At 37.2% G+C, this 9,929-nt stretch overlaps 1 protein-coding gene across 1 annotated transcript in view; it reads right to left on the bottom strand.

The window, feature by feature from the left end:
• Positions 1-828: 828 nt before the first annotated feature.
• Positions 829-9,929, bottom strand: part of PRDM12 (PR/SET domain 12) — a 12,902-nt gene continuing 3,801 nt past the window's right edge. The window contains exons 3-5 of the mRNA XM_040324657.1: positions 7,247-7,402; positions 2,567-2,669; positions 829-1,939 (exon numbers count right to left, since the gene is read on the bottom strand). Coding sequence (XP_040180591.1) covers positions 1,554-1,939; positions 2,567-2,669; positions 7,247-7,402 — 645 coding nt within the window. The 3' untranslated portion in view covers positions 829-1,553. The remainder of the gene's footprint in view (positions 1,940-2,566; positions 2,670-7,246; positions 7,403-9,929) is intronic.

Here is a 9,929-nt window from a genome sequence, read left to right as displayed (position 1 = left end):
AAATCACCTGTGCAAAATAATGGGTTGACTGAAAACATGACCTGTTGGTGCGCCTTGAGGAATGGAGTTGAAAAACACTGTCCTAACTTGTGCCTTTTTTAAATTAGGGTTCCAATTGATAATATGGAAAAAAATATTTTTTCCCAATACCCCTGTACCTGATTTAGAGTGAATATTTTATCAACCCCGTACATTATAAGCTTGAATAAAGGACTCCTCCTATACTAAGTGAAATCAACAATCAAAACTATCTACCTTGACTTACTAATGGTTTGTCCAAACTTGCTGATTTAAAGTTGCTGCTTTAAATGGTCATTCTAAATACACCGTTATAGAATATGTCACATTTGGTGCAGATGTGTTCACTGTAAACATGTGGCCTTACTATACTTATAATATGCATGGTCAAAATAAATATAAAGCATTAACAAAATGTGGTCATTCATACATTACACAAACACACAAAAAAATATCTTCACATAAATAAACTTTCACAAAATAAATTTACCTCTTTTATTCTGAATATATGATAGGTACAGAGAAGTACAAATTACTTACAATTATTATACAGATAATGTCAGAAAAGATTTTACATTTAATATTTACATATATAAAGTGACTCAATTGTGGGTTATTTTTGCTTTAATTTTTTCCTCATAGAACACTGTTTTGTGAAAATGCTATATATATATTTTAGAGGTATTATATATATATTTAAATTCTTTATATATATAGATATGTATATATATTTATATAATTATTCAATATTTATATTCTCTTTTATACAAAAGGCCTTACCGCCTGCAAGCAAAAAAATGGTCATTTGTGTTGGGTTTTGATACATTGTTGGCAGGAAGGTAGCAAAGGCCTCTGTTACCCAATTGAGGGCTGTTTTAAAAATGTAGATTTTTTTTTGTTTTTAGCACATACAACGTGTTAAGACAAAAATGGCCAATCCCCATAACTTTTGATGTATCCTGCATATAGAGATGTTGGTACTACATGTCTCGCCACCCATTACATTATATAATCCAAGTCATGTAGTTTGAAAACTATAGAGTTCCTGGCAAAAGCTTCAATTTATCAGTTTAAACTAAATTTAGAAAATCAACTCATATGAGACCTAACAAGGCAATTTAGTACTAGTGTTACAATGAACCAAAAAAGCCATTTTGTCTGCTGAACTACTTTATCAAAAAGCAGCAAGCCAAAAATTGGTCTCCTTTTTTCATGCATGCTGTGTCAACATACAAAATGGCTGTCTTAATTTCTAGCAACATGTATACATTAATATATGATTCTGTTCCAAGAGAGAGGCTTGTTTGCATGAGTATGTGACTGATGGCCTTTTTTAAGTTGGGTATCTGTCTTTTTAACTTCAAACTCTCAACATGTGTTTTTTGGTACTGTGTAGAAAAACTTGTGGAAGTTAGGCAGAAGTAAGTTTGAGCTACAAAAATAAAAACAGTTTCGTAAACCACCTCAGTCCAAGGATCAACCTATAAGGTGTCTCTGTTTAATAAGCTGAGTTTTTTTTGTAATGATGACCAACTTCACAAGACCATGGTGGGGATGTGGTGCGCTAGAGAAGCTGGGTGTGGCACTGGCAGGTTTGGAGAATGAGCCTGCAGGACGTTGTTTGGTGGACGGTGCCTTGCACTCTTTTGATGAGCTCTCAGGCCAGCTAACTGTGAGTAGGCGCTCTGGCAGACTTGGCATTTGTAAGGACGCTCCCCGGTGTGCAGTCGGACATGGTTGCGTAAGGTGGAAGACTGGCTGAAGCGGCGGTTGCAAAAGCGGCATACAAAGGGTTTGTCCAGTGTGTGGATTCTCATGTGTGAGCGTAAATTACTGCGCGAGTTGAAGCCACGGTGACAGATGACGCAGCGCATTCGACCAGCCAGAGTGGCTGCAGTGGGATCAATGCCACCAAATTCATCTAGGGAAGAAAAACAAATTTTTAGTTATTTGGTCTTTACTAGGGTTAATTTGGTTTTATCACTTTGAGTATACAAAAAATATAAAACATACAAAATGATGCCAAAGTTCCATTTGAGATTTTTCCAAGTCTAAAGTTTAAATCAGAAAAAAAAAAAAAAAGGCACGTGCACCCAAACTAATATCTTAAAATAAAAAGTAGGGTGAAGTTTACAACATGGGCCATTAAACATAAAAGTAATGGTACCTCTTAGGTAACAAGGACAGTGGGTTTGCTTTACTAATGAAGTAGAAAGGTCACTAAGCCAATTTAAATGCCCAGTAATTGCCCAGTAAGTTGCAGGGAAATGTAACAATAAATAGGACTTTCCCTGCACATAACTGGATGAATAAAGCCGGCACAGCTAAGTGAACATTCTGCTCCTTTAACTAGAGCAGATATTTAAATTCCAGCCATCATCCTTTTAGTATATGGTATAAAACTCAAAAAAAAAAAAATGAATTCATTAATATGAGAAACACATTTGTGTTTTTCTAGATGGAGGTCTTCTGTAATAGTAGTAAAGTGCACATACTAAATAAACTATTTGTGAAACAAGCGCAGAGGTATTGTTGCTGCTATCCTTACTTTTCTTTTGTTCCTCTTCTATTCCAGGGACTCCAGGAATGCCAAGGAAGGTGCTTTGTGTGTTGCTATACCATACCAAAAGTTCTTGGTCTGGAGGGATTGTCTGTAAACAAACACAAAGGAACATTCGGTTAGAATACTTTAAAATACCAAAACCCAAAATGTGAAATTTTTTTAATTTTGAAAACAGGACTGACCAACTAAAATTCAGTATTCTAGACATTATTTTCATGTTGTCTAATTGTAAATATAAAGTTTTGCTTAGGTGACTGCTCTTTTGGCCTGTCTGGACTTAAGAAACAGGTGTTGACTATGTTCACTCTAAAAGTGTACAAAGTCACTCAATTTTTTTTCCTACAATTCATATTATTGATTGGAAATGGTTGCCAGGGGTAAACTATTTGCAGAGAAGGCAGTGCACAAGAGGTGGGATATGGTAAATTAAAAATGAATTGATCGTGAAGGTTGGGGCATAGTTTCTCATTCTCCTTTAGCTGTCTTGGTACGCCATTAGAAAAAGGCAGTCTTATTAAATGTAAAATAATTTTTGCATCTTTTGGAGATACTTACACAGTGCATGTGCAAACTTTACAAAAAAACAGTGTCTTGAACCATACAATACACCATATTACATCTAAATATTTCAGATTTAACCATTCATCTGCAGCTTAGGTTAAGGAAATACAATTTGCTTAATTTTGAGCCACAGTTCATATTTTTGTACATCTCTTATGTTTCCTGACTTTTGTTAGTATTATCAGGCTACTTTGGGCTGGACCAAGGCTCCCACTTGAGACAAGGGGCACACCCCAAAAATGTATAAGAGTAATGCTGCTGTACTGGATAATTGCTGAGCAGTAATGAGCACTTCTGCATGCCAGATCTGCCTGTCTGCGCCACATTGCAATTGGGACAAAAGTTGTATTGAGGCGCAGCACTTGTGGCAGTTTAGAAAAATACAGAGAGATCTTTACCCTGTGGTTGCCCTTGTTGAGCAATCTCCTGGTTGAGAGCCAGACATACATAGACAAATACGTCATCAGATGAAATAAAAAATACCATCCCCCTGTTGGAACTCTCCCTCGGCTCTACTTTTGTGATTAACGTCAAAGACTTCTAACCCACTCAAGGCTTGTTCTGTAATACTCTTACACCAAACAAAGTTGTTTTCTTGCTTCTACACTTTATCTATAAAGCCATAGATTGTCAGTTCTATAGTCAACATCACAGAGGTTGCAGTTTTCTATAATAATGTGTATACTATTCAGTGAATATGCAGCAGCTTGGAAATAATAGAGGACTGCAATGTGCAAAGTGCTCAAGATGCATTTGTAGTATGATGTAGATGAGTAGGAAGGCGTTTGAGTATCTTTCTATAGAATTACTCTCCCTCTTTCTGCTTTTTCCATCACCTTTGAAATTAGTGTGTGTACTGATTCTCCCTGCCTGTAAAGCCGGGTGTCTCCTTTGACTTCTAGTTGTCAGCTCCTTGGTTACCAAGGACACCTCTGAATGGGAGGGTTATTTAACATGCTTTTATTAAACAAACAAACCAAAAAAAAAAGCCAGTGAATAGCAAGTCTGTGCTTTCGGCTGCTTGTGTGTCTCATGTTGGTAGTGACCTTGAGCTAAGCACAGCATGCCCCATAGAGGAGGTGCAGAAGCCATATTGTTCTGGAGCTGGGATGCCTCATTGATTGTGTGCCTGAGGTTAAAGCATCACTTCATCTTTTTGGCAAATATGACAGTGCCAAACCAACTTTGTAAATGTACTGATTGCCTGTCTTGTTCTGTACCATTTGTACGCTCTTAACCCAACTCCCAATTTGTCTGCTGCCATGTGGGTCTTTCACAAACTTGCTACAGATTGTCTATACAAAAATTAAAAGTGGCCCATTGGCATCATTGGGTTGAAGAACACATCCAAGCATGAATACCTCTTAATTCTGATAGGAGGGTGGTGCTTAACTTAAAAAAAACATTGGCCCCTAAAATTGATATTTATTTTGAATATGAGCATTGGATGGTGGGGACAAATGCCAGCTTTTTCTATCTTATGGATGTTCAAGAAGTGAGATTGATGCTCTAAAGCTGAAACTTGTGTGTACGGGCTTGTGCTCCACCCTCACTCCCCCTAAAGGCCATAGCAAAGCTGCTACTCTCTTAGTTATTTGTGAATTATACATTATGGAAAATCCATTGGTGGCATATGACAGCAACATATGGCTTTGTAATAGGAACAGCAGTTGGGCAGGCTTTGAGATTTGAATGGCTATGTCTTGCCACTTTGCCTGTCCTAAGAGCAAGCCATAACTAGGTGTGATTATGGGCCCCTTGTCTTTCTAATCTCTATTTAAAAAGCAATTATTCTGCCAGTTTTTTTGTATATCAATTTAAAGGCAATTCCCAAACTATATCCATCAAATTAATCCCAACGTTATAGCAAAATGCATTTATTTACTGTATAAATCACTGGGCAACCAGCTCTGGGTCCCATAACAGTAGTGTAGTTTGCTATAGCTATAGTTATGCTGTTGCATGAGAGATATGAAAAGACAGTTCTCCATATATTCAGCACAGGGGGTTGATTTACTAAAACTGGGGAGTGCAAAATCTGGTGCAGCTGTGTATGGAAACCAATCAGCATCTAACTTTAACTAGTTCAATTAAGCTTAGACAACCTGGAAGCTGATCAGTTTCTAAGCAGAGCTTCACCAGATTTTGCACTCTCTAGTTTTAGTAAATCGACCCCACAGCTTTTTGGGTGTTATTATAAAAAAACTGACATTTGGAGCAAAGGGAACATTACTAAATTCAGCCTTTACTACATTGTCATCTTGTTTGCATGCACATTGTCCAGGGTATAGCCATCTTTGCAACTAGAGAACTGCAACTACCCTGTCAATCCCAGCCCTCACCCCAAAGAGGACATATAACAAAAAAGTGTCATCTCTTGTCAAAAGCAAATCACAAAATGGCAGGTTAGCGGGAAGTCTTTTATTAGCTAACTGATATTTACAGACACCGCTCCACTCAAGTCTCCTTTTAAAGCATATATGAAGAGGACATCTCCAAACATCACTTAGTTCGCTAGCTATTCACTGTACCTTGCTATTTGTTAGATGTCAAATTGATTTTTTTCCTCCTAGAAAAAAAGGTAACCTTTGTGAAGAGCGATAAGACGGCGGGGGGATGCTATTGTTGTCTCTGGAAAACTGCTCATACATTTGTCATTTAAGCACAGAGTGCCATTACCAGTCCTCAAGGCTGTGTGGCAGGTTCCAGTTAAAGGATTACTCTGCTTTTCACGCAGCTGAGCCAATCTAAAGAAAGGAGCCATAAGCTATAACACCTGTGCTCAAGAAAAGAGGTCCTTGACTTGCAGCCAATGGGCAATTGTAAAGGGCTTAAATTTTAGGTGACTTCTGTTTTGTGAAAAAGAAAATGTACCGACACAAAACCAAACTCAAAGGATTTCATTTAAAGTGGCCAACCCTCATTAAATAAAATGGCTGTTAGCTTAGATCTTTTGATATCCTTGCATAATCTACAATTTCAAATTATTTAATTAAAGCAGAGGTTCACCCTAAAAACATGCATATAACATTACATTCTGCATACTTCCAACATTTACAGTATGCGTTTTTTTTTGTTTTTTTTTTGCTGTACATACCGTATTTTTGCTATTTTCCACCCGACTTCCGGGTACTCACTCCCGTGGGAGTAGGCGTTCCTATGCAGAGGCGCAGTGTCATGTGGGACTTTGCCCAGATGATTGACGTCTTGAGAAAAACTTCCCCTCTGCGGATAAGGCGCGTCACGAGTTTCCGAAAGTAGCCGAACTGCGAGTGGGCTCTATACGGCGCCTGCGCAGTCAGCTCTACACGGCTCCTAGTCGGTGCGCAGGCGCCGTATAGCGCCGTATAGAGCCGACTCGCAGTTTGGCTGCTTTCGGAAACTTGTGACGCGCCTTATCCACCGGAGGGAAGTTTTTCTCAAGATGTCAATCATCTGGGCGAAGTCCCACATGACACTGCGCCTCTGCATAGGAACGCCTACTCCCGCGGGATTGAGTACCCGGAAGCCGGGTGGAAAATAGCAATAATACGGTATGTACAGCAAAAAACAAAAAAAACAAACAGCATGCTGTAAATGTTGGAAGTATGCAGAATGTAATATTATATACATGTTTTTAGGGTGAACCTCCGCTTTAATGTTTTCAGGGATTTTCTCCTTCCTGTCAAATGACAATCTGCATCAAGTGCAGAAAAGCAAGAAATAGAATAGGTTCATAACATCAACAAACAAACATTTCTAATGAGTCATGTGATCATCAACTGTCGCAAAGTCCTAATCAGGCTCCTTTTCCCTCCAGCAGCTTGAAAGTTGATAATACTAGCAAAGTCAGGAAAATCTGAAATGTGTTAAGTGGCCCCATAATGAAGCAACAAACAACTTGTTTCTGATGTCTACAAAGACAGCACAAAGGACATCTGTGTCCAGGGTTGCCAATTGGACATCAGTATTCTAGACATAGATTACAACTATGGCTTTTAAGTTGAAAATGCCAGTTTACCTAACTAATTTAATTGTATCTCTCAATAGTTAAGCAAGTTAAGCTTGTGTTCTCAAAATGTATTTTCACTCATCACTGAGCTGTACAATGTTACACAGTCTTACCTCTATCGCCTTGTAGAAGATGCTATTTCCAATCTGTACCACCTCCAAGTTCTGTTCCTGCTCATTGCGGGCACACTTGATGTAAGTCATCCAGCTACGGTGGTCTTCTTGGCTGGCATCAATAAAATAACGCACTGTGCTGTCTTCATTGAACACCTGTGTCAATATAAGCATTTTTGTTTGAAAAAAGTTGCAATGGCATCCTGGCACTTGGCAAAATTGGCAAGGAAAGGGTCAAGTCTTCTAGGCAAAATATTCCATTCTACACTTGGTAAAATAAAAGTTTAAAAAGCACAAATCTTGAGCCTCCAATTTTGTATTATAAGTCACAAATTATCTATCTATCTATCTATCTATCTATCTATCTATCTATCTATCTAGCTAGCTATCTATCTATCTATCTATCTATCTATCTTTCTATCTATCTGTATATCTATATTATAATAATCATAATAATAATAATAATAATAATAATAATAATAATTATATATAAATATATATTTTTTTTTCCATTATCGGTCTTGTATATATATATTCATCTATCAAACTACCTTTCTATCTATCTATCCATTCACCTCATTCATATCTATCTATCTATCTATCTATCTATCTATCTATCTATCTATCTATCTATCTAGCTATCTGTCTACTTTATAATATCTCATAACAGTCTAACTCATTAATGTATTTGTTTTCATTTAATTTTTAATGGCTATTGTTTAAAAGTATGTATCATCTGATTAGAGGCGAAAACAGCACAAGCATTATAACTTAGATCTAAGGGCTATTAAATAAATAAATAAAAGCAGTTTTAACCTTCATACTTTACTCTGTAATGCTTTAAGTTATATTTGAATTAAATGTGCAAATAGTTAGCAATTAAAGTAACCACTTTAACCCATTGTTCTTAGAGAAAGACTGTAGCGCATTAAAGTGCAATGCATATATGACCTCTCCTAACATAATTGAGTCCTAATTGAAGTCACTGAATGATGCTTTCATGTCAATTGTCAAAACAATGACATTGAATTGAAAAAAAAAAACTCCTTTTCAGTTTTCACTTTCTTTTCTTTTCCTTTCCAAATGAATAGCTTTAAGTGAAAAGCACAAACTGTACCAACATATTGAAAATACCTAATAAAGAAAATAAAATGTGCAGACCATTCACAACCTAATGTTTAAACATATTGTTAAAGAATTTGAAACAAATTGTTAAAGAGTTTCAAGAATCTATTTTTGCAATCCATACACATTTTTTCCTTTATATGGTCTACACTCAGGATTCATTCATTTTCCATTCATAATAAATCATTGATTTAATGATGGAATTAAATAAATAGGAAGAGAAATTTTGTATAACAAATATGTGGACTTGGGCATCTTCAAGTTAGAGGAAGCCTTTATTACCACAAACAGTTCCAATTTTTTACAAGCATACAACATCAAAATATATAATATAGTCTGCCTTCCTGACAAATTTGATATTATATAATAGTGCAGCAAAATGAATTATTAATTTATAAAAATGATTATAATTAGCATTCATAGTGATGCACTGCCATGCTTCACATGCATAAAGATGGCATGCGCTTTTATTTCTCCACACCTTTACATGAATAGGCAAAGGCAAGAGTTTGAGATTTGACAACTTTTTATTTTGAATGACCTGTAAGGCTGGACAGATGCACAACAGATCTTATCAACTATCTTTACTATCTCCTGATCAGGAGGGAAATAGTTCCCCTTAGAATGCAATCAGTTTACACAAAGGCTTTAACTGGCCCCTTGAAGCCCTCAATCACTCTGGGAGCCTCTCAAACATCAAAACAGCGGTTAGACATTTAGACTTCCAAGGGGTCCCTTTAACCCAGCCACCCTGACATCATCCCAAATGGATCAGTAATGTGAAATGTCCATGGTGTGGTGTCAATTAATGTCATTAATCTTCAAGCCCACTGTATTCATGGCTAGTGTATCCAGTTAATCTCATTCAATTAGAACCTCCCCTGGGGAGGGGGGCATCTCTGGCTTATCTGTGCCCTGAAGGAAGATAGATAAAGATGGAGATATGCACCTGGTTATGCAAACCTGTGTACCTAACCTGTTAGAGGTGTATAGGATACGGCAATCTAGAATGCAAGTAATCTCTACAGGCATTGAAGAACCACATGTACCAGCATGGTATATGTATTCCTGTGGTCAGGATGATTTCACCTTAGATAAATAATTGCCATTGAGCTGTTAAGGAACCACAAGTCCCAGCTTGCATTGGCCAATGTTTTGTTAGGTAGGAGATGATGGTCTTGTGAGTCTGCATTTAGTATCATGCAGTATGCACTTTTGTCTTCCAACAGTTTAGAAAACAATTCCTCCACCTATTGCCAATTTTTTTTTTAACAGGGCATGTTGAGAATTGTAGTTCTTCAAAAGTAGAAGATCACAAGGAGCAATATTTTAAAACTGAGTCCCATATATTCTTGTTGTGCGAATGCTAAGGAAATGCAAGCCCATGCCTACAATCTGTCTGCAAAGGCATGCTGAGACTTATGGTTCTTAAAGTGCTGGGTGGCTTCAATGGTCTATATATAGAAAACATCTCTTCCAGCACACAACTTTGCCCTTCAGCTGTAAAGGAACCACAGTTCTCTGCACACCTGTGGCCAGAGAAATATGCTGGGACTTA

This window comes from Rana temporaria, chromosome 9, assembly GCF_905171775.1.
Source record: "Rana temporaria chromosome 9, aRanTem1.1, whole genome shotgun sequence".
In the NCBI taxonomy this organism is placed as follows: domain Eukaryota; kingdom Metazoa; phylum Chordata; class Amphibia; order Anura; family Ranidae; genus Rana; species Rana temporaria.
This window is presented reverse-complemented; position numbering and strand designations above follow the sequence as displayed.